Source organism: Solanum lycopersicum, chromosome 1, assembly GCF_036512215.1.
Source record: "Solanum lycopersicum chromosome 1, SLM_r2.1".
In the NCBI taxonomy this organism is placed as follows: domain Eukaryota; kingdom Viridiplantae; phylum Streptophyta; class Magnoliopsida; order Solanales; family Solanaceae; genus Solanum; species Solanum lycopersicum.
This window is the reverse complement of record NC_090800.1, coordinates 83,671,478-83,696,665: the sequence shown is the minus strand read 5'-3', so window position 1 is coordinate 83,696,665 and position 25,188 is coordinate 83,671,478. Positions and strand designations below refer to the sequence as shown.

Genomic DNA, 25,188 nt, shown 5'->3' with positions numbered 1-25,188 from the left:
GTTATAGATTAGAAATGATTTGAGCAGAACCGTTGGAAATTTTTGAAAGAAAACTTGCTTACTAAACACAACACGGTGTTCATTCGAACGGACCAACCCTCCTTCGACGAAAAATTACTATTTATACATGGTTAAAATAATATTTTATGTATATATAGTAGATGTTGAATCTCATTCGGCTATTCTGTGTGTTTATTTCTACGAATTTTGAACCTCTTGTTGAAAATTCTAGCTCCGCCATTGAGTGAACACCTATTCATGTTCAAGTGGGCATCTACAAGTGCATTGAGGAATTGTTTGGTTGGTGGAATAATGCAGACTTATTTTATCATGTATTTGATTTACGGGCATTATAATTGGTCTCGAAGATATTCCATATAGAAAAAATAACATTTGCTAATCTCATGAAATTTCTTTGTCTATCTCGGTTATTTCTTGTGACTAGGCTTATCTTTGATTGGTGCTTGGGCCAATAGTTAGTTAAAATGAAGAACAATCCAATAGTATGAAAAATAATTAACTTGATGAATTTTTAAAATGTATGGCTATTCTTTATTCTAGTGGGATTTCCTCTCAGTTTAAAACAATAAATTCTAAATTTTCTTTTTTTTCTTTCTTCTTTACAATTAAATATTTGTGTACTTTGTTCATGTTGAGGGACTCACTTACGCTATTGCTTATGTTACAGATATTAATATTTATTTTTACCGTTATTAATTTATGCTTTCGTTACTAAGGATAAATGATAACATGTAATAAATTTCATTTTTCTTTAAATTTTTAATGTTTGTTGCCACGTAATCTTGTGTATAAGATAATATGTGTTTCATTTTTAATGACGGATAGTCTTTAAAATATTATTTTATAAATTATGTGATATTAAAATCCTGCGCGAAACCTTGATAATTTTACTAGTATTAGTATAATTTTGATTTTTTATTATATCATAAATAATGAAAGTTTGTTCACCATATACAATTTTGATAGTGATAGATTATCATAATTTTTTTAAAGTATATCTCCAAGTTGTTTGTATTTTTTATTTAATAATATAAATAAAATACATATAATAATAACTTTTTTTTAACAAGTGCTTAGTTTTTGTGCAATTTTCCCTTTTTATTTTTGAACATATAACATAATATATAAGCTTTGAAACTGAAAAATCTAGTAAAATAAAATCTCTACTACCTTTTCAAGATTCCAATTCCTCGTTTGCCTTTTTTTTTTTTTTTATAATATATATATAAGTCTATATAACGCATCACTTCTTTCTCCCCCAATCTCATTCAACTAGATCGGAATTTTTAACTGTTCGTTAAGATCGTATCAATCGGCGGGACGGCGACGGCGACAGCGGCGGCGGCGGCGCATTGGAGAGAATTGAGAGATGACGCGGTTTCAAGTGGGTGGGAAAGTGGTGGAGAGTGTGGATTTACTCAAGAAGAGACACTGGTCATGGCGTTTGGATGTTTGGCCCTTTGTTATCCTCTACGGTGTTTGGCTTCTAACTGTAGTACCTAGCTTAGATATTACGGATGCTTTGATAGTTCTTGGTGCCCTCGTTGCCTTTCATTCTCTGGTCTTCTTGTTCACTGTTTGGTCCGTTGATTTCAAGCGTTTTGTTCAGTATTCCAAGGTTTGTAAATAAGCTAATTAGATTGTTGGTTTATTATTCTTTTTTTACTTAGTGTTTGTTTTGTCTGTTTCAATGTGAAATTTATGATCTTAGTGGGTTTTGATAAGAAAGCTTGGGGAATGCTAGTGGTGCAGATTTAGGGTGTATTTGATGGGAATGAAAATGTTTCTTGGAAAATAAGTTAGTTTCTTGAAAAGAATGTTACTCCTATCCTTAAAGCAGTGTTCAGGGAAGCATGAAGCGGAAAAAAGCTATAAGGGATTCTAGTCTATGAAGCACAGAAGGAACACTGCCTTAAAGTATATATAATGTAGACAAGTACAGTGGGATGTGGGGAGACAGGGGTGGTGGGGATGAGGGCTACGGGGTGTGAGGGTGAAGACTTGTGGAAAGGTAGGAATCAACTTTAGCAGTTAAAAATGTAGTAAATTGCTTAACAAGTAGATATATTAAGGATGAAACTTGACCTAAATAGAAAATGACAGCGCGAATTAGCCGGCATGAGACGAACATGGATCTATTAAAATCTGCATATGTAGTACTACTATGTTTAGATATTTAAGCTACTATTCCTTTCTCTTGGCATATGACTTTAACCTCAACGTTGGACCCACCCATACTTCAGTTTCCATTTGATTGTACCATCTCTATGTATCACTTGAAGTGGATAGGCTGCTTTTCTCCTGCAGCTTTTTTTTATATGAAGTATAAAAGAATTGTTGTAGAAACAGGCATGCTTAATTTAATAGTACATTTGGTTCTTATATCTTCATTCAGATACCTCATCAATGGTAAGAATTATGCCTAAGAAGAGTTTGTAATGACTTACGTGTTTGCTCAACTTATTTTTACTTGATTGCCAAATTTTGTCTGTTTTATCCTCATGGGAGGGGATCAATAGCTTGGGGATTAAGTAAAGTACTATATGTATGGAGTTCAGGATATGAAATTGTTATGATTATACCTAGTTATGTCATCCTACATGTTTAGAATTTGAAATGAGATTTGAGAGTGTCCCAATGCAGTCGTGCAAAGAAGAATTGTAATCCCAGTCTCCTCCCTTCTGTATGAACAGATTTTTTTTTTTCGTTTATAGATAGAACATCTTTTAGGTACTTCAATACCAATTTAGACTCCTATTTCATGATTTGAATCTTGACCAGCTATTTTGTAAATTATTGTGCTACTCAAGGGGCTAAGAGGAGGATGGGGAATATGTCACCTTGGCTTATACTGGCCGAGCTACAAGGCTTGTGGTTAAAGTAGTGTACTATTTGCTCACTGCATATTGAGAATTCAAAGACACGAGGTTCATATTGCAGTTGGGTGACAATCTGAACCTATTTTAATGCTTTGCCTGGACAGGTGGATGACATACATCTAGCAGATTGTTGTAAAGTCACCCCAGCTAAGTTCTCTGGAAGTAAAGAAGTTGTGCCTCTTCACTTTCGAAAGGTACAAATCCTATTCTTTTCTTGTTCTGAAGGAGATTTCTAATAGATGTATCTTTAGTATTTTGTACTTACATTGTAGCTTTATCTTAACTAATTGGAAAGTGACTCGCAAGTCGCAAGTAATGAGAAAAAAGAAGAAATGGACGAAAATTTTAAACACCACCTGACTTAAATTCTACCACATTCTGTTCTTTTTTTGATTAAGAGGATGGAAAATTGAAGGCGTTCCAAAAAATTAAAAAGAGGACCGGAAATTGAAGGTTACCCAAGAGTAATATCTGTTGGAGTAGGACACCTTACTTGTTCAGGGTCCAATTTCTTGACCTTAATTATCTTCTTTATTACGTTTCTGTTAGAAGTCTAATAGGCGGCATTGTTCCTTTATGATAGCAATTTTAACAGGCTGCATTGTTCTTTTACTTATTCATAGAGCAAGTGAGCTATAGCAGTAGATTGACACCCTTATCGTGATAGTCATACTAACTGTTAGTACTTGTTCCTAAGGTTGATAATGGTAGAAAAAGTTACAATTATGAAGTTGCCTCACATAATAATTTTAATGAACTTTTTGAGGTTGACTATTTTTTAGACATAGCCAGCATAGATGTGTATGCTGTACTCTTCGAGTCTTAACATTGTGTGACAATCATTTCTTAGCGTTTCTTTTATGGTGCATTGAAGTGTTGGGGTTATAAATCTAAAATATTTTTTGTTCTGATGAAAAGAAGAGAGGAGAGCAGAGCATAAAGATTCAAGGGTTACTTCCTTCCCTTAATTTGTGTTTTCAAAAGCAAAAAACACCAAAAAGCTCTAAGGTCCATCAGACCATTAAGCGCAAAGCACAAATAAAGTGCGGACTTTAGTGAAAAAGGCGCAAAGGGAGAACAAACATAAATATATATAATTATAAGCATGAATAACAAATATATGAATAAAGAAATTGGACAAAACCACTATGAAGTGAAATATCAGTTGTTTAGTTGCGTGTTCAGAAAAGGCTCATTGACAAGGAAAAGTATGCCTTAGAACCTTGATGACGAGATTGGAATGCACACTAAGCGAGGCAAAGCGCTCAACACCTTTTGAGTCTGGCTTCAGGGCTTAAGTGTGCCTTTGACAACACTGCCTTTAATAAGGAAGTAAAAGAGGAGAATCAAACATAGAGAATGTGTCAGCTTTCCCCAATCCTACCATCCTTGCAGGATTGGATGAGAAGCAAGAGGATGTGTTGCTGGCACTCCAATTCCAACTCTACCAGAACAAGCTGAAGTAAATTGTAAATGCTTAATTGAGTAAACTAGCCTCCTCTCTCCTTTACCCTTCTCTTCTGAGCTAAGTGGCCAATTAGATCATAATGTAAATACTTGAACTCAGGGCCTTGTCATTATTGCTAATCTTGCGATTTATTTGGTAATTGTTTTGCTGTCTCAATATAATTGGAGTGCTTAGAGGTGGGCCCTGTAGGCGTTCCTTCCTAAGATTTCTTGAGGTCCAAACATAACAATCTCTTGTTGACCATGTTTCACAGCAAAAAAGATGCTAGAAAGGAAAACTATGACTTAAGTGACAACCTTAAGAGTACTAAATATTTTGAGGGTCAACGTGGTACTTTTACTGCAGTAATTAACTGAAGTTCAAAGAGATAACTGAAGGAGTAAGGTTGTTATGAGTGTGTAGATCTCGAATTCGCAATTGGTGGAAGATATTAAACAGTTGTTAATCTAAATGTAGGTGTTAATCACTAGTAATTCTCTGCATCGCGACCTTTAACTCTCTTCCACTAATGAGGTGGTTTAATTTGATTAAAAAGAGACCCATTTGCCATTTTTATGTCATTATGATGGTACTAATCTCTCCATCTTAGTGATTTAGTCTGTCACTTGAAGTGAATTGCAACATGTAGATGAGTATTCAGAATTCTTCATGCTTTTGCCGCTTGTCCTCAAATGGACCAACAACAAAATGTTGGTCAAGCTTGTATCAGCCCTTTATGAAAAATAAGTATATGCTGGTTGCTTTAGTCCTGGCGAACATAAAAAAACTGGGAAGTACTGATCTTATACATAAATTACGGAGCTATTGATATAAAATCAACTTTATTACATTCACCAATAGTTACCAATATCTTCCGGAAACAGCCTCTCTACCTCCACAAGGTTAGGTTTGCATACATTCTACCCTCCCTAACTCCACTTGTGGAATTTCACTGTGTGTTGTTGGGTGAAATATTTTCTAAAAAAATCTCAACCAAGAAGAAAAAGACACTGCATTTACTAACTAAAGGTTAGGTATTGAGTCATGGCTCACAAATTACACATTTATATGAACAGATGAAAATAGTTGTGACAATCCACATAATGATATTTGTACACATAGCAAAAAAAGAATTATAATGCACAAAGACTGAAGGATGGAATCAGCAGCAATACATTATATACTTCATTTTCCATTTCTATGCCCAGTAGCTAGCTTAACTGAGGTACAGAATTCTACGCCCAGTAGTTAGCTTAACTGAGGTACAGATTTCCACATCCAGTAGCTTCATCTTCATTTTCTTGTGATAATCTACAAAGCCCTCATTCCATCATGCTCCTTGTCAGATTATTTTTTTTAAAAAAAATTCAATCCTCCCCCACCCTGCCCCATCGCCATCCCTAGAGCTGTCAATCCATGGAAAAATCTAGTGTTTCAAGCTCTGTACTGATTCTAAGATTCGAGGCTTTGAACTGGTTTATCTGTTTTCCAACCAAGAGAGAACTCTTTGTTCTATCTCCTGATTGTGTCGAATTGCTCCTCTGTTTATGCAGCTTGCTGGTTCTTCGTCTTCTGAGGGTGTGGATGAGATTTATTTTGAGTTCAGGAAGCAACAATACATCTATTCAAAGGAGAAAGGAACTTTCAGCAAACTTCCTTACCCTTCAAAAGAGACGTTTGGATACTACCTTAAGAATACTGGCCATGGAACTGAAGCTAAAGTTATTGCTGCAAGTGAGAAATGGGGCAGGAACGTGTGAGTTCTCTCTCTTTTCTATGCATTCCCTTGGCAGATCATTATGTTGTCCCGTGTCAAGCATTCATCACAGAACATTTTGTGGTTCTCTCCTGCAATGTTCTGCTCCCCCCCTCCTCTTTCTTGAAGTAAAAAAGTCTTGGCAAGAATTTTTTTTAAGAAACAGAAAATCTAGTTCTCAACTGAAAAAAAATTCTCTCCCTGATTTGATGTCTGACCAAGAATGGAATTCTTGCTTTTCTATTATAATCTTTATGTGTTGGTGAATTGTAAGCTTTAAAGAAGGTATTCATAATTTTTAGCTAAGAAATGCCCAATGTTGTAATTTTATTTGAATCCTACAATAAGGCAATAGACTCACGGACTCCTTAATACTTCAGAGGTTATAATAGCTTTTGGACCGCTATGGTATCTTCTAGACCTTTCTTGCTATTATTATTTTAATTCTAATTGATGACTAGGACCTAATAAAATTAATATCTTTATGCGATTAACATTTCCAGCTTGTTGATTTCAAATGCAAGTTCGATGAACTGATTGTTCCTTGCTTACCTGACCCATGTAGGTTTGAATATCCTCAGCCAACATTTCAGAAACTAATGAAAGAGCAGGTCATGGAGCCTTTCTTTGTATTCCAGGTATGTTTTGGTTGAAATCATTTATCTATTTGATAGTTTCCTACTGCAGTCACTGCCCTATTGTTTATTTTGTTTTCAAAATTATCTAATAGGTGCTCATTACATGCAGGTCTTTTGTGTGGGTTTATGGTGCTTAGATGAATACTGGTATTACAGTTTGTTCACTTTGTTTATGCTGTTTATGTTTGAGTCAACAATGGCTAAAAGCCGCTTGAAGACCCTGTCTGAATTAAGGCGTGTAAGAGTTGACAGCCAGACTTTGATGGTGTATCGCTGTGGAAAGTATGTCAAGACAAGCAGTGCTCCTTATAATATACTTTTTTCCACATGTACTGTAATTTAAGCATCAATAGATAGATATGCATATTCTTCATGCTGAGTGTTGAGACGTGTGCATGGTAGGTGGGTGAAACTCTCTGGAACTGAACTGTTACCTGGAGATGTTGTGTCTGTCGGGCGCTCTGTAGGTCAAAATGGAGAAGACAAGTCTGTACCTGCTGACATGCTTTTGCTAGCTGGAACTGCTATTGTGAATGAGGCTATTCTGACAGGCGAATCAACCCCACAATGGAAGGTAATCTTCCTTTTCTGTACTCTGTTTGATGCTGTTTATATACAAGTAAATGAAGCTGCACTATATGTATCTATTTCGTTTTCTTAGACAAGATGCTGGGGGAACTGCTCTTTTAGTTGGCATTTATTATTATTTCTTATATTTACTGTTCAAAGATATCAAAGAGGTACCTGTGGTCAATTTTGGTATTTTCAGTGTTATGTTAAGGGACTGACATTTCGACTTGGGTGAGATTATCTCTAATTTGATAAATTGATTGTGAGGAGCAATGCTGTATTTATAGCCATTTTCCCCAGTTAATAGGGGAATATGTACTTGTAGAGTTTGACTGAGCATGTCTTGCCTCCATATTTGCACATTTTCAGCTTCCATTGTCTAATGGATGTAGCAAATCCTTCTGTCGGAGTTCAATTCTTTCTGTGTCAGCTACGAATGCTAGGTCCAGTTATTGCTGCACTGAGCCCTTTTCAAATTAATGAGCTGTCAGTTATTGAATATAATGAGCGGGAGATGGCAGAATGATAAGTGTCTTAAGTTCGTCAAGCTGTCTCTTAATGCAACTTGTGGTGTTCATGCTTCTAAGTCTTTATTATATGCTGAGTGTATAACTTTGTACTTCTAATCAGTCCCCCTTTTTTCATTCAGGTTTCAATCATGGGTAGAGGAATTGGGGAGACATTGTCTGCAAAGCGAGATAAAGCCCATGTCCTTTTTGGTGGAACCAAAATTTTGCAGCATACACCTGATAAGGTTGTCAGTGATTGATAACTCTTTATGTTTAGTTGCTTCTAGAATTTATTCATTAACTTTTTCCATTTCCTTTTTTGTCTTCCTTTGATTGTCATTATGAGTAGAGCTATCCAATGAAGACCCCTGATGGTGGATGTTTAGCTGTTGTTCTACGAACTGGGTTCGAAACAAGTCAAGGCAAACTTATGCGGACTATTTTATTTTCCACAGAGAGGGTAAATACTGTTCTTTAATCTGCTGGTATCTCAAGATGAGCATTACTTTTTGCGTTTCTACAAGTGATGCTATCATTGGATTTTCAAATTACCATGACATATATATTACTTTTTGTAGGTTACTGCTAACAGCTGGGAAAGTGGTTTTTTTATTCTTTTCTTGGTTGTTTTTGCCGTAATCGCAGCGGGATATGTTCTTAAAAAGGTATTATCTCCGTTCTCTGATTGGATTTGCTTAGGTTTGTCTATTTTCAGCTGTCTTCTTCAAATTAGCTGTCGGTAGTAACTCAGTTAACCGGCCATGCTTCTGTAGTGGAATGAAGTTTTGTCGCGGAATGCTAATTTCTTTCCCTTTTTCTCCTTGGCACACGTGCTCATATGCAGGGGCTAGAGGACCCAACAAGAAGTAAATACAAGCTGTTCCTCAGTTGTTCATTGATAATTACTTCAGTTATCCCTCCAGAGCTGCCAATGGAGTTATCAATAGCTGTTAATACATCTTTAATTGCTCTAGCACGACGAGGGATATTCTGCACAGAACCTTTCCGGATCCCATTTGCTGGAAAGGTGAGTTTTGTGTCCTAAGCGTATTCATATTGAACATTTCTTCTTGCGTTTGAAATCCTTGACCCATCTGGGCTGGAGAAATTTGAGGGTCTTGATGGGTAGCATGTCTTCTTTCCTCTATATTCTTCATGTTTTTTTTTGGTCTCTGGAAATAGTTGATAGGTCCCTCTTTCAGAAAATGAAGCAAATCCACAGAACACTGGCTTTTGCATTATAGTCATTTAACATGGTTAGGCTACTGTTAGACCAACCATTGCATTATAATTTTAAAATTTTTTTTTTCATTCTAAAAAAAAGGATGGAGTTCTAAGGTCCCTATGGATTGCATAGTATCATGATCGGTGTTATGAAAAGCCATCTCTTCATGGGGGAAGCGATATGCTTTATATAAGTATGTGCTGCCTTCAAGTTTCGCTCACATGTTGTCAAAGCCAAATTTTGGTAAGCCTAGTTTCATAAATTTCTTTTCTCCACCTGTTGTATTTGCTTTTGGCTTCTCTCTCACACCCCGGGTCGTCGAGCTGCACTGGGTTTCTCTCAGTTCTCACTCAATTTAGCCCATCGAGCCACTGACTCTGCTCCAGGTTCCCTTGTTAGGTTGTTGAGTCGTGTCTCTCTCCCTAGCGTAAACAGCTCTTGGCCCACTCATCATTGTATCGAGCCTGCACTCTTGCTTTGGGTGCATTCTTCTGCCTATTGAGACTAATCTCTCTGTACAACAAGTCAACTCTTTAATCTTCTTAAAAAAGGACAAAAATACGCAAAAGTTGTAGAATTGGGTTGTACGCTGGGATGTATATCAGAGAATATAACCCTTTTTATTGCTTTTATGTTTGGGGTGGATGCTCAAATTCTTTTCATGGTGCTTTCCTGGTCTTATGTGAAATTCTAGTGTTGGCCTCAAGTTTGTGTTTTAAGCCTTTAAAAATTCACTAGCAGCATTTTGATTGTTCACTGTTCAGTTTTTTTTTTTTCCAATATGCTTTTCAGATTTAAGACTCTTCTATGTTTTGATTTTTACTTTTTACTCTTTCTCCCTGCAGGTTGATATTTGTTGCTTCGACAAGACTGGAACCTTGACATCTGATGACATGGTATGATAGTCATATAATTTAGTCTTCTACCTTAGTTGCTGAACTTTTGCATTTTGATTTCTTACCCGCGAAGGTGGCCCAGTGGTTTGAGCTTGGGACTTCCATGTTGAAGGTCTCAAGTTCAAAACCCCTTGCTAGCGAAAGCAAGGGGTTTACCTTCTGGGTCGAGCTCATCGCACCAGGCTTGCCTAGTGCGGGTTACCTCTCCTATGTGGTTTGCGAGCTATTGCATAGGAGCGGTGTTTTACCCTGTGCGTGCCCAAAGGGTAGCGGCTGCGGGTTTCCTTGTCATAAAAAAAATATTTTGATTTCTTTGGTGTTCCAATTTCAGGAGTTCTCAGGGGTTGGTGGATTGACTGACAGTGAGGACTTAGAAAGAGAAATGACTACAGTTCCATCTCGTACTCTGGAAATTCTTGCCTCTTGTCATTCTTTGGTTTTTGTGGACAATAAGCTGGTAACTAATTTTGCTTCATAGTTTTGTCCTGGAACTCATTCTATATTATTTGTGTAGCCAAGTAAGAAGAACATTGTTTTTGGTTCTTCTCAACTTCCTTTTGTTGGTGAAAAGCTACCCACTGGGGTCTAATCTACATGCCACATGGATGTTTGTTTATGTTGTACGTCACATGCTCTGATATAATAGTCACTGGAACATCCATAGACAACAAAAGAAGTTCCATAGACCACTATTAGTTTCGGTCTCTTTCATGTATTTTATATTAGTTGTTTAATAAAGTTTTTGTGGTTTAAGGCGTGTGCCTGCTAAGTAACATGTGGGGTTTTCAGTTATCAAAAATGTTAGCCATTTGATGAGGTTTCCTCAATTGATTTTGCTTGACACTCATTTGGATTGAGCTTTCTTAAAATGTTGGGTAAGAAACTGAGAATTTAGTTCACGGAAATAATATTTTTCAAGGCATGAACCGCTGGTGTTCAGATATAATAGGGTATTATTAACCTATTAAAAAGAAAGAAATAATTGAATCCTCTTAACTTTCCTTATTCTTTTCTTTATTTACAGTATTCATTAATGTATATGACTTGTGCATTTCCCATGGTTTTGATGCAATCATCTCAACTTATCTGAATTAAGGAAAAAGTTATATAATCTTTCATTTGTTTTGATTCTGGGGTATAATTTAGTGTTAAATTTTCAACATTTGCATTAAAAACATGCTCATTTTGGTGACTATTGCTGTTTGCTTATCTGGTGCCAACATCCTGTTTTCTTGTAGGTGGGTGATCCTCTTGAGAAGGCTGCACTTAAAGGGATTGATTGGACATATAAATCAGATGAAAAAGCCATTCCAAAAAAGTAAGCTTTGCTTGGGATGTCATCTCCTACTTCTATTAGAAAAGAATAGTTTTGGCCTTAGATGGCTACTGCTTTAAATAATCTTCAGTTGATCCTTGTCCATTTGTGCCTCTGGTTACATTTGATTTTTCCAAGTTAAACATTCTTTTGAAAAGGGATAATCAATTACACACGTCTTATGAGTTAATATTTGACTAATTCTGGCAGATGGTGAATGAGTTTGAATGATCTATTCTATTAATTTTCCTGTTCCATGAAAAAAGGTATATAGTCTGTTTGGTCAAGCTTTTGGGAAGTTCAAAGTGCTTATTTTTTAGAGTTGTTTCGAAAACTTTTCTTCTTGAGCCAGGGTCTATTGGAAACTACCTCTATATCCCACAAAGGTAGGAGTAAGGTCTACGTACATCCTACCCTCCCCTGATCCCACTTTGAGGGATTACACTAGGTATGTTGTTATTGCTTATTTTAGAGAATTGAGGTGTTTGACCTAGGAGGAAAAAAAGTGTTTTTGAGTAGCAACAAAAGCTATTTTTCGGAAACTGAAAATTGTAGCTTTTCCCTAGATTCACTTTTGAGATCTTGGGGAAGTGCAAATTTCTTCTGTAATATTGTGTGTTTCAAATTGGTTAGCGGAACACAAATTGTGTCTCTCCAAAAGTACTTTGAAGTACTTTTTCGAAGAACACTTCCAAATAAGCTGATTTTGGAAGCTTGGCCAAATAGGCGGAGAAGCCAACTTCCATTGCCCAGTAGTTTTTAGTGGAGTTCCAAATAGCTATTTTGTTCTCACAATTCTGTGATAGCCTCAACTTCCAAAAAGTAAATGTGCCTTTCTGTTTTGGAGCCAAATCCATTCAAATGTTATTTTCATCAAATCTTCAACAAACAATACTAGCTCCAATGTTGTTCACCTTTTGCTTGTGACATAGAGGACTTCAATTGTTGTGTTATTGTTAGAATCAGTTCAGCTAGAGTGATAACTTCTTATGACCTTAAGTTTTTGTGGATTGGTTCATTTATTGCCTTTCATCGTCTCTTCAAGTTGTCCCTCATTTAGTTAAACAAATAAATTCTTTGACCAACAGTATGAGCATACCACTATTCCTCATCATCCTTATTAGTTGGAAGTGCTTTCAAGCATCTTTATTGGATTCAAAGTTCTGTTTTTTACTCTGTATTCATCTAACACAGTCTGGATAACATGGAGAGATTATTTTGATAGAAATGGCTTAATAGAAAATTATTGTTTGTGCAATGGATCTGTTTCTTAGATTTTGTTCCTTCTTGAACTTCTAACAAGAAAAATAGCTGTTTATCCTTCTTTTTTCCAAAAAAAGTTGTCGTATCTTGTTGTTGATATTTTTTCTTTCTTAATACTAATTACTGCAGAGGTGGAGGTGATGCTGTTCAAATTGTGCAGCGACATCATTTTGCTTCTCACTTGAAAAGAATGGCTGTTGTTGTTCGTGTTCAGGAGCAATTTTTTGCTTTTGTCAAGGTTTGATGCCTAGTTCCTTCTTATTTAGCTTTGTTGGATTGAATGAGGTCAAGGGTCAGTTGGTCTGAGTGGAGGCATTGAAATAATTCTAAGGGTCAGTTGGTAAAGAGACAGGTCATGTATGGATTAATAATGCAAGGATTGTAATAAAGGGATCATAATGCAGGAATTGATAATGTAGTGTGTGTAGTGCATCAATCATAGTGCGGGTATCATTCCTTGTACAATGCATAGTTTAAAATATGTGTTTTGTTTATCCTTTTTAAAGGGATTGAGAGTCATTTTGGTGATTTTTGTTGCTTTAATCCATGTACTACTAATTCTCGTATTTGTATTCCATCTTCTATCCCACAGTAATAATACATAGATTTATTAGTACGTTAACAAAATATTGTTAGGTTAGCAACAAAAATGATGACCAACCAGTGTATAAGTAAAGCTTAATGCAACTTAGTACAGTATATGAGCAGTTTTATAGGGAATCAACTGTAGAAGAATGCCCTTTGGAGTTGTCATCATGATATGGTAAAACCTATCTCATGTTTGTTCTTGTCAAATGATAAAGAAAGCTGGTGTTTGTGGCAAAAGTATTTTCAGACGATACTTATTATTTATTGTGGAAGCACTTTGATTAGTCTGAAAGTGCTGTGTGTTACGGTGTGTCCATATAACTATAAGACGTGCTTTTGATTCAGTGTTTTGCATCACATGAGGAGGCAGATAAAGCCAGTGCTGCTACTTATTTCTAGGCAACTTTTCTTCCACTCTATTTCTTGGGAACTTTTTCTTTGTGTTTGTTTGGTTGGGTTGTTTATTTTAAAGCTAAAGTAAGTGCATTTGGGAATGATTCTCCAGTTCAGTCCGCAAGTTCAAATGAGCTTGTTTCACTAAAAAACATTTATTGGTGATTGTACAGTTAATATTTAATAATGCAACTTGCTAATTAAATCAATTTCTCTTACTAAAAATATTTCCAGGGTGCACCTGAGACAATACAGGAAAGGCTCATTGATGTGCCACAATCCTACGTGCCAACCTATAAAAAATACACCCGTCAAGGATCACGTGTTTTGGCTCTGGCTTTTAAGTCTCTGCCAGATATGACAGTAAGAACCCCTCCATAGCAAAAAGTTTCTCTAACTCTGAATTGTTTGATTATCACTTTGTATCCTGTTTTCTACCTTCTTTATTCTTTTACACTTCAATTTCTTTGAACTTTTCACCATGCTCAACTTGGTGAAGGTTAGTGAAGCCAGAAGCCTGGAGAGAGATGTAGTGGAAAGTGGGCTTACTTTTGCTGGTTTTGCGGTAAAAACTCATTTTCCCTTTGGTGCTATAATGATCTGATGTTTGTTCCAGGGATATTGGTGCAGCCTATTTGACATGTTTGGTATTACTTCTTGATGATTTATTAGGTGTTCAATTGCCCCATCAGAGGAGACTCAGCCACTGTCTTGACTGAATTAAAGCAATCATCTCATGACTTGGTAGGTTTGGTTTGGCTGATTTTTTTTCTTTTCCTTGTTTCTTGTGTTCTCAGCCATTTACTTATTTGTACTGTGCTGAACAATTGGTGATGTTGTTTTAGTTAGTAGTCCTTAACTAATTAGTTAAGGACTTTTTTTTCCTTCTCAAAAAGTCCTTAACTAATTAATGACACCTAATTTGACTTGTTAAAGCCTATGAGTGTCATCTTCAATTGAGTTATTCTTTAAAATTTCAGCGTTGAATAAGGTTTGAAGTATTGTGAAAACACATCACATATATATTGGATTACCATTTACATTCTTAAAAAAAAGAGAGAATTCGTTCTAAGTCTTACCACTTTGAAGCTCCCAGTACTCAGCTATAACCATGATTTAATAGGTCATGATTACTGGTGATCAAGCTTTGACAGCTTGCCACGTGGCTCAACAAGTCCATATTATCTCAAAACCAGCACTGATTCTGGGACGTGCTAAGAACAAGGAAGAATATGCCTGGGTTTCTCCTGATGAGACCCATATAGTCAGCTACAGGTAGAAAATGAATGTTTAATGCAGTATTGAACTATGCTCATATACAGTTCGCCTTATTATTTATTTTATTGAAGATTTTACTCTTTAACAGTCCCCAATTGCTTTATGTTCTTTGTTGTCGTCATAATAACAAGACTGGGAATCTGCGTCATTGATCTTAAACATTTTTTTTTTTTGCTTTTCCTTTTATTGAAGAATTAGCTAAAGGAACATAAGCTATTGAATTTCCATGCATTAGTAAATAAATTGAGTTATATTATTCATGTAAATGGCTTTAACTTATTACGCTAAAAGTGTGAAGATTTGTACATGGTCAGTTTGGTATTGTGAGTAAACCATTTATAACATGCAAGTTACTATTTTTACTAGATTGCTGATTCATGCTTACCTTAGAAGTGACCTAATTGTATTTTCTACTCGTCTATGCATAGTACCAAATTCTTTAAAAAATAAGATGAATTAACTGAGATATTTTGTGCAATAAACAAAACATTAGTCAATCATATTCTCTTTCAGCTTTCATAATCTTATGTTTGTAGTGAAAATGAAGTTGGAGCTTTATCAGAAGCTTACGATCTCTGTATTGGAGGCGAGTGCATCGAGATGTTGCAGCAGACATCTGCTGTCCCCAAAGTTGTTCCTTATGTAAAGGTTGGAAATATGTGATAAAACCTGCCTTCTCTCTCTCTCTCTCTCTCTCTCTCTCACCTACACACATACACACTCTTTCACTCATATCCTGACAAATTTATCATTTTACCCAGGTATTTGCAAGGGTTGCCCCTGAGCAAAAAGAACTTATATTAACCACTTTTAAATCCGTGGGAAGAATGACATTGATGTGTGGTGATGGGACTAATGATGTTGGAGCTCTAAAGCAGGTATTATGTTGTTCTATTTCAACAAATTATTTGTCAAATGGGTGCAGAACTTGCTTCAATTTTCTGAGGCCTTTTGATTGGAAGCTACCTTACCACCTTGATTTATTGCAAGGAAATAGTCTTGTGGTCTTTTGTTGCTTGGGCTTTGTCTGGCATGGGTAATTATCCTTAGGGTACATCCAATCCTTTCAGCAAGTGTTTGTGTATTTTGAAAATTCTATATGGAGTACCCATACCAAGTGTCGAACTTGTATGACACGAGTACATCTGGAAAAATGACTAGTCCTCTGCCCATGTAGTAGGAGGGATCTGGCAGAGATGAGCTGCCTTGTTTTACATAATTAATCGTTAGTTGATCATATGTAGTTTATCAGTGTATTGCCGTTAGTTTCTTTGTGCTGATGTGGCAATTTGTGTGAGCAATTATCTATGCTCTGAGCTCTCCTTCCTATCCAACCCTCTTTCCCGTCACTACTGTCCCTTGCGTATTGTGAGATGGAGATGCAGTTTATTGCACTTTTTTGATGCATTGCTGTTTGGCCTGCTTGATAGTTTTACTTAACTGCATAGTATGCTTCTTCCGTGTTGTAATATTCTTTTTGGGTGACAACCATTTTTCCGATAAGTGAGACTAGTGGGATTTGCTTCTTTCAGGCACATGTGGGAGTAGCTCTACTTAATGCAATACCTCCCCCTAAAGGGCAAAAGTCTTCTGATGGATCATCTAAAAATGATACTGCAAAACCTGCCAAGTTGAAGAAACTTAAATCTGCTACAGAAAATGGTGAAGGTGCTTCAAAAAGTAAAGCTACCAGCAGCAGCCAAGCTGGTAATCGCCATCTTACACCTGCAGAGATGCAGCGGCAGAAGCTTAAGAAACTCATGGATGAGCTTAATGAGGGAGGAGGTGATGGTCAGGCACCAATTGTCAAACTTGGGGACGCATCAATGGCATCACCATTCACTGCAAAACATGCTTCTGTCTGCCCTACCACTGATATCATTCGTCAAGGTCGTAGTACTCTAGTAACCACCCTGCAGATGTTTAAGATACTTGGACTAAACTGCCTTGCTACTGCCTATGTCCTGAGTGTAATGTATTTAGATGGTGTCAAGTTGGGTGATATTCAAGCTACAATCAGTGGGGTCTTCACTGCAGCCTTCTTTCTGTTTATCTCACATGCTCGGCCCCTTCCGACACTTTCAGCTGAGCGACCCCATCCTAACATTTTCTGTGCCTATGTCTTCCTCTCTCTCCTCGGACAATTTGCTATCCACCTACTTTTCTTAATTTCCTCTGTTAATGAAGCTACCAAGTACATGCCGGACGAATGCATTGAGCCAGACTCAGAGTTTCATCCAAACCTTGTTAATACGGTTTCATACATGGTGGGTTTGATGCTACAGGTAGCAACGTTTGCTGTGAACTACATGGGCCACCCTTTCAACCAGAGCATACCTGAAAACAAACCATTCTTATACGCACTTTTGGCTGCGGTGGGTTTCTTCACAGTTATTACCTCAGATTTGTTTAGGGACTTAAATGACTGGTTGAAGTTAGTTCCTATGCCAAAAGGGTTGAGAGATAAGCTGCTGATTTGGGCATTCATGACATTTTTGGTCTGCTATGCGTGGGAAAGGTTGTTAAGGTGGGCTTTCCCTGGTAAGATGCCTGCCTGGAAGCAAAGGCAACGTCGTGTAGCAGCAAGTCTAGAAAAGAAGCGCAACTAGTTCATAGTTTTGAATTTGGATCAGTCAGGTAATCAGAAGAGCTTCATTTTATTGGCAGTATATCTATCAAGGCCTGCTGGACGCGGGGGGTATCGTAAGTAGAAGTCAACTGGATTTCATCTTCTCTGTTATACCATGATATATACCACAGCAGCTTGCTCATTTTTTGTCTTAAATACAAGAAACTAGAGAGAAGTGTTGCTTTATTCATTATTGCTGATTTGAATTGTGAAGGGAACAGCTGAATTTTTTCTTCTAGTGTTTGTCAAGATGATAATCGGGTGAATGATTTACTCTCTTCATGGAACCTTGCTTGGCTGCTTTTGAATTTGTTGGATGGACAAAGTATCATTGTTTCAGGAAAATCCAGTATAATAGTGAAAATGTTACAAACGTAGTAATTTCTCACTGCATTGCTAGTTTCCATCCGTGATTTTCTTTCATTTTTGTATGAACCATCAAACAACCATAATATCTAAGTAGTAGCATAAATGGAATTGCTACTCTTTTCTTGTTTAATCCCAGAAATGCATTGTCAATGAAATATAAAAGAAGCTTGAGCTTATGCATTTTCTCAATAAAAAAGGGGGCCGAAACAATAAGGGATAGAAAACTACATGCGATAATAGCTAGTAGTGAAAAAGAAAAATACATATATATGATTAACTACTCATGTGAGTAGTGATAATAAAATGAATGTGAAGAAAAGTTAAGAGATTAGAAATATAATTAGTGTGGTACGTACAAATTATTAAAATATAATTAATTAATTAGGACGAAGTGAGGATAGTACAACATCTTGAAGTGAACTATCTCTTTGCATAGCAGCTTTAAACTCATCAAAAGTGACTTTGCCATCACTATTTGTATCCATTAAATCAAATATCTCATCAAGTTTTCCAGCTTCTGTTATATCCAATGGAAGACAATCTTCAGGAAGTGCCTACAATATTTTCATCAAATTATTAATTTTTATCGAGGCTTCACAGTACCAAGGTCAAACTATTTAAATAAAAATGTACATTTTTGAGGATCACGTGAAAATACTAATAAAAAATTGTTTGACTCGCAAAAAAATAAGAAAGGGAATAGAATTATTACTCTCAACATGGATGCAACTTCTTCCTTGCTAATGCAGCCTGATCGATCAGTATCATACATCTAATTACAAAAAAAAAAATTCAAGTATCAAAATTAACATATAAATTATAATAAATATTCGTTGAGGTGCAAATTACAGTTGTATCATATATTGGTACCTCATAACATTAAATTGAAGTATTGAAAACACTTTGAGCTAAATTGTTGACACTTTCAAAAATACCCCTCCGTTTGACTAATTGTATACATCCTCGATGACACATTAAGTGACCTTAAACTCTCTTAGGAGCATGAGACTCGTACCTGAAAACATAGACGAAGTGCATCATCCCCTTGTGAATATTTGAGACTAGAGAAGCCACCAATTATCTCTCTCATATCAACCGTTCCATCACGATTGTTATCAAATAGATCAAATATCCTCTCTGCTAATCCCACTAATGATGTCATTTCCATTGCTCTTAACACCTCTTCAAACTCCAACAATGTTGCATTTTCTCCATTTTTGCATCTATATATACAAAATAGTAATAGTAACAAATTCCATAACGTGTTATTATTAGTACATAATAATAATAAACAAAAAGCTTACATTTTCTTGAAAATGTGACTCAATTTTTCTAATTCTTGAGGCTTGAGATCATAGGATGAACCAACTAATTTCTTCAATTTTTTACTTCTCAAACTAAAACTACTGCTGAGAACACTAGCCATAGCTGCTGCACGAAACTTACGCCGCGCGTTGAAGCTTTGTAGACGAGACACAATCTCAGCGTCCGTTTCTTCTTCCTTTGCTAACTCTCCCCTCACCCATGCATCTTCAACTATCTACATAACATCATCAGTTTACGTACACCTCAGCTAATGAGCAGAGTTAGGATTTAATCGAAAAATTATATTGCACATATACCTGTTGAGCAGTAGGCCTCATGTTGGGATCAACTTTTAAAAGATTGGAAATTAGTTGTTTTGCTGATGAAGATATATTCTTCCATGTTTTCTCATCAAAGCTAAATTGTCCCTGCATTAATTTGTTAAATAATTAATAGAGGAAATTAAATTAATTTTTTTTATGTGAAATAATAGGACGGGTGACTCACATTTAATATCATTTGTTGCTTTTGACGATTGGACGGTGCGAAGAAAGGTGGGTACCTGAAGTTATAGTATATTTTATATTAATAAAACATCAATATTATGTACTTTCTATTACATCTTTGTAATTTTCAAATTCACTAATGAAATATTTTATTACTGATATATCTATTATTTCCCCTTGAAAACTTTAAAGTTGGCTACTTTTAATATTATCCTTAATAGGGGAAGGTATGAGTTAGGTTCCTTCATAATTATATAATGAGAAAATTTTAATAAATAGTATAATGTATACAACATGTTAAACAATATATAAAAAAAATGCACGATCCAATAATTGAGGTGGTTACTTAGTACCAAGAAAGTCTATTCAAATTAATCTTTTTTTTTGATATCGCGGAAAAATTCGTTTTGGATATTTAACTGATTTCTTACAAAGCTACAATTACGTCTTCTTTACGATATGAAATTTGTAATTTAAAATAATAATCTGATAGCATAAAAAATATTAATGATACGGATGTACGTACTAACCCGGAGAGAAGAATGTAAAGAATAACACCTAGTGACCAAATATCAGTCTTAGTAGTGATTTTATCCCTTGAAAGTGCTTCTGGTGAAACATAATCAATTGAACCAAATAAACCAACCACTGGGTCTGCAAAATCCTCAAAAGAGCTAAGACCAAAGTCCATAATCTTTAATGGTGAATTCTCATCTTTGTTTAAAAATAAACAGTTTTCTGGTTTCAAGTCCCTATGAACTATGTTTGCCCCATGTAACGCCTCAAGTCCCTTAGCTATTTGTCTCACCACTGAAGCAGCCCTGGCCTCGTTATACCTGTCAAAAGCATTATCACGATATCAGAGTTACGTCCATTTCTCAATTTTTATTTATTAATATTAGACTTTGTGTTATATTGTCTACGTTTCAGTTGGCAAGCTATCAATATTGTTGAGTTTCCCACATCGACTATTCAGGTATGAGAAAATCAATTCTTATGCACTACTTGAACTAGACTTTTCTATGAAACAATTGCTGCTGGATTTGACGTCTTTTATATATATTTAAAAGATAATTTTAGTCATATATAATAGTAATATTTTTCACCAAAGGAGGTTCGGATGAACCTCCAAGTATATGTTGCCTCCATTGAAGTTGTTTCGGATTTTTAAAAAGACACCTTAACTTTGCGGGTGTCCTATTACCCCATTCAACAATTTCACAATAGTATGTATATCCCATTTTCAGCCAATACAACTTGTATAGAAATATTTGTAAGTCACGAACTAATAATCACTTAACACGTGTTAAAAGTAATTTTTAATTATTTTTATTTAATTTCTTTGTTTTTCTTTTTCTTTTTCCTTTTTATCTTCTTTTTTTCTGGTTCTCTTGCTTCTTCTTTGCCTCACTCCTATAGCTTTTGTCATTCCTTCTTCAAGAAGAACAATCGCCATATTCATTATTGTGGGACGAAATTTTTTGGCAGCATTATCAATTATTTGTCAAACTATCAACTATTAATTTATTTATGAAAATAAATATTGTCAAATAATCAAAATTTAAATATTCAAAATATTACCAAATTAAAATCTGATATTTAGATCACCCCCTTCTCCAACTTTTTACTCCCAAATCGATTTTTTCATAGTTTCACTATTCCTTAATTTCAAATTGATTTGTAGGAGGAATAAAATCACTACTAATTTATTTTTTACAATAGACGTATACAGCCAAAATAAGATGAGATATTTTATTTTGCTCTTTATTAATAGGGGAATTTTTTTATATAAACACCCAAAAATAACTTAATTATGCCCTATAGTTATAGCTTGTTAATTATGATTTGTAGCTACATATTAGAAGGACGAGAGAGGCAAGTGAAATTGGGAGAGGGAGGAGAGAGGCGAGAGAGTTTGGGAGAATGAAGAGAGAGACGAATTGTATATGTAAATTTGTCAGATAATTGTATATGTAACTGCTATACATATGTATTTGTATATCTACCATAGCAAGATAGTGAGATGGAGAAGAGAGACAAGCTAGAGAGAATAATTATATTTGTATAATACGAAGAAAAAAATAAAATTAAGTCAAATGAATTTTAAAAAAAAATACCTTGGTTGTCCGACAATCCGATCAAAAAGCTCTCCACCAGAACAAAGCTCCAATATAAGATGAACACCAAAAGAATCATCACAAACATCGTACAAATGAATAACATTAGGATGAGGAGAAACATCTTCAACGATCTTCCTCATAACTAACAATTCATTTGTCAATAAAGTATCACATATCAAACCTGGTACTACTCCCGACGACTTATTAATTTTAATGTTATTTTCTTTCTTCTCCGATGGTACTGGCTCGTACCGTCGGAGAGTCTTAATTGCAACAACTTCATTTGTCCTTCTGTTTTTTCCTCTCCTTACTACTGAAAACCCTCCTCGTCCTAAAATATCTGTCACTTCGTATTCATCACGTAAACTTGTTCTAATTACATCTAATCCTCCCATTTTATTTTTTTTTGAAGAACAAAGAGAGAAAATGTTGAGTTTTGATCTAATTGATTGATTACAAAAAACCTAATTACATCATTAATTATATAATTAATTGGCCGGGCGAGTGGGTATTATATAGTATTGTGGGTTATGAAATGATATAAGCAAATGGCAACAAAGGAGAGAGGCTAACAAGAAAGAGACACGATTGACTAAGTCAAAACTAATATTTTTTAATTTATGTGACGTTGTTTGACTTGATATGAAATTTAAGAATTGATTTTACTTTCTTTGTGGGCTAATCATTTCGGTGAAAGAATTATTTTTAAAGTTACTCTCTCTGTCCAATGACACTCGCCCATTATTTATTTTGCACATTTCTTATAAAAAAAAATATAAATAAAAGGATAATTTTACTATGTCATACTTTGAATAATAAATATGATATCTGGAAAAATATAACAAAGGAATGACTGTAAGTATTGATTATAAGGTAGATAAGTATTGTTGGACATTCTAAAATAGTGTGGTAGGACAGTAACTGTTGGAAGTAGTGAGTAATTCTTTCTAATTATAGAAACGTGACATTTTTTTTAAGAGTGGATTAAAAAGAAAATTATGTCATGTAAATTAAGACGGATGAAATAATAATTATGAATATTGAGATTAGGTTAATTAAATCTCTTTGTTCTTGAGTACTGTAGAATAGGTTTGTACAGATTTTACTATTTTATTTTATTTTAATTTTGAGAGATTGGTATACGAATCAAAATATATATTTGTACATTGCTACACTATATACACTTTATTTATACATTTCAAAATATTCTTAGTTTTGACTACAGTTCAACTTGACTAGCCATTTTGTAACTAAAATTTAAAATTTTGTGATAAAACAACAAAAGTGAGGTAATTAGTTCATGGGCTGAAATGGGAAGCCCAATAATGGAAGTCATTGGGCCCATATAAAGCCTGAGCTACATTGGGCTACCCGATATTGACACTAGTCGAATTATTTTCCAACACTCGGAAACAATTTCTCAACTGTCACGAAGTAGTGATAAGATCTTTTGTTTTAATTTCTTCTAACACTATTAAGAAAGATGAAAACGGACCACCAAAATCCAAAAACAACCACATTAGATTAAATTTTTAAGGAAATCTATTAAACATTAAATGGGAACTTTTGATCGTATAAAATAAATAATTGAAAATAATAACCGATTTAAATGATCTTTTACCCTGCACAATTATAAAATGCGTCATCGTGGGCCAAAAGTTGTTCTTTACCATCACCAGACCGTTGATGTTTCTTGATTTAAGACTTCATTCTTTTTTATTAATACTTTTTGCTTTTATTTTTCTGCAAAAATATCTAACTGAATTTGATCGATTTTTTTAACGGAAAAAAAATTTGAAAAAAGTTATCAAATTTTGTAGATTTCTTCAAAGAAAAATACAAGATTCTTAAACGATTGAGTATGAAAGATCTTACATTTTCTACATTTTTATGCTAGAAAATACAGTCGTTCTTAATTAGTATTAATAGAAAAAAAAATAAAAAATGACGAATTTTAAATTAATGGTTGGACGGTGAATTTTCATTTTTTCAAAATAATCTAAATAATTTTCATTTTTTGAATTGTTTCCAACTAAATTCTTTACATTAAAACAATAACTATAGTAGAACGTGGAGGACATTTGACAAATACTAAGCATATCTACTTTTCACAAACTTAAAGGAAGTATTAGCCGGTTAATAGTCCGTTTAGCTAAAATTATTATTATTTTCAATTTCAGAAAATAGTTTCTTTATCTTCACAAAATAGTGAAAAGATTTATTATTATAATTATTTAACACTATTAAAAAATATGAAAATGGACCATCAAAGTCCAAACTAACCGCATTCGATTAAATTTTAGAAAATCTATCAAAAAAAATCATGATTAATATTAATTGAACAAATAAAAAAATAATAAAGTCGCTCAATTTTCATTTTTTTTAATAATTAAAATAATTTTTATTTTTTCAATTGTTCCCGACTAAACTTTGAACATTAGATAAGTTTACCATCTATTCAAGAGTAAAATACATCTTATATTTATTATTTTTCTTAATTAAAAAACTTAAATGATAATTAAAATAGAACGCAAAGATATTTGATATATACAAAACATACTTTTCACAAACATAAACTACCATAACTGCTTAAAAGTACATTAAAAAGACCATTTGAAAACTAAATGGACCATTTTTATCATTTTGTCACTTCCATCAAATGCTATAATTGAGTGGTTTATGACAATGGATATCAGTGTTTTAGAGTATATCGAATCAAGACCTTTGATTGGAGTTTGAATTTGTTTCGAAATTAACAATATCCAATAATTCAAATTGTAATAATTAATATCTGCTCTCGAAAATAGTATTTTTCCTTAACAAGAAAAAAGAATTAAAATGACATCAAAAATAGAATTCATAAGATGTTTGACATATGCTAAACATACTTTTTAAATAATTTTCATTTTTTCATTTGTTATTTTTTTGAATTGTTTTCGAGTAAGCTCTTAAAAGATAAAGAAGTATATTATATATTTAAGAGTAAAGTATATTTTCTGTTTATCATTTTTCTTAAAACGAGAAGAAAAAAACTAATACGACGATTAAAATAAAGCGCATAGAATATTTAACAACTAAACATACATTTCACAAACTTAAAAGAGCATAACTGCTTAAATGTTCATTATTTTTGTTACTATGATAATGAATTATTTATACTCTATAAGCTCTTTTTTTCTTCTTCAAAAATAGTCAATCGAGTTCGGTTAGTTTCTTTAATGAAAAATAGAATGAAGTTGCTCAAATTACGTAGATTTCTAAAAAAAAAAATTACACGATATCATTAACATTGAACTCGATCAATTTTACTTTTTTTAGATTTTTGTGCTGAACTCATGCCGTATTTGATTAGTATTAGTAAAAAACACAAAAATATGACGAAGTCAGATTTTTTGTTGTCGGTTAATTTTTATTTTTTTTAATGATTTAAATAATTATTATTTTCTTGTATTGTTTCTGATCAAACTCCTAGCTTTAAATT

The 25,188-nt window shown here is 34.3% G+C and overlaps 2 protein-coding genes across 2 annotated transcripts; one reads left to right on the top strand and one right to left on the bottom strand.

Annotated features, from left to right (window-relative positions):
- The first annotated feature begins 1,099 nt into the window (after positions 1–1,099).
- On the top strand, positions 1,100–17,784 carry LOC101249766 (probable manganese-transporting ATPase PDR2). Its single transcript, XM_004230011.5, has 21 exons — positions 1,100–1,639; positions 3,005–3,094; positions 5,901–6,103; positions 6,669–6,741; positions 6,851–7,023; positions 7,144–7,315; positions 7,961–8,065; positions 8,170–8,280; positions 8,399–8,485; positions 8,665–8,847; positions 9,891–9,941; positions 10,273–10,398; positions 11,180–11,259; positions 12,649–12,757; positions 13,735–13,863; positions 14,000–14,065; positions 14,173–14,244; positions 14,624–14,775; positions 15,315–15,426; positions 15,540–15,656; positions 16,311–17,784. Exons 1-21 carry the CDS (start codon positions 1,391–1,393, stop codon positions 17,385–17,387), a joined length of 3,537 nt encoding a protein of 1,178 aa, XP_004230059.1. The 5' UTR covers positions 1,100–1,390; the 3' UTR covers positions 17,388–17,784.
- Positions 17,785–18,020: 236 nt separating this feature from the next.
- On the bottom strand, positions 18,021–22,237 carry LOC101249495 (calcium and calcium/calmodulin-dependent serine/threonine-protein kinase-like). The gene is made up of 8 exons (XM_004230010.5): positions 21,705–22,237; positions 20,118–20,423; positions 19,589–19,643; positions 19,399–19,509; positions 19,081–19,316; positions 18,792–18,999; positions 18,489–18,548; positions 18,021–18,330 (listed from the first exon to the last, which is right to left on the bottom strand). Exons 1-8 carry the CDS (start codon positions 22,100–22,102, stop codon positions 18,154–18,156), a joined length of 1,551 nt encoding a protein of 516 aa, XP_004230058.1. The 5' UTR covers positions 22,103–22,237; the 3' UTR covers positions 18,021–18,153.
- Between the last annotated feature and the right edge of the window lie 2,951 nt (positions 22,238–25,188).

Bases quoted from the DNA above. Each gene is read 5' to 3' on its own strand.
- LOC101249766 (XM_004230011.5), top strand. From the start codon at position 1,391: ATGACGCGGTTTCAAGTGGGTGGGAAAGTGGTGGAGAGTGTGGATTTA. The intron at 3,095-5,900 runs GTACAAATCCTA...CTGTTTATGCAG, and splicing joins TGCCTCTTCACTTTCGAAAG to CTTGCTGGTTCTTCGTCTTC. The intron at 15,657-16,310 runs GTATTATGTTGT...TGCTTCTTTCAG, and splicing joins ATGTTGGAGCTCTAAAGCAG to GCACATGTGGGAGTAGCTCT.
- LOC101249495 (XM_004230010.5), bottom strand. From the start codon at position 22,102: ATGGGAGGATTAGATGTAATTAGAACAAGTTTACGTGATGAATACGAA. The intron at 19,317-19,398 runs GTATATGTGCAA...GATGTTATGTAG, and splicing joins TGAGGCCTACTGCTCAACAG to ATAGTTGAAGATGCATGGGT. The intron at 18,331-18,488 runs GTAATAATTCTA...AAAATATTGTAG, and splicing joins AAGTTGCATCCATGTTGAGA to GCACTTCCTGAAGATTGTCT.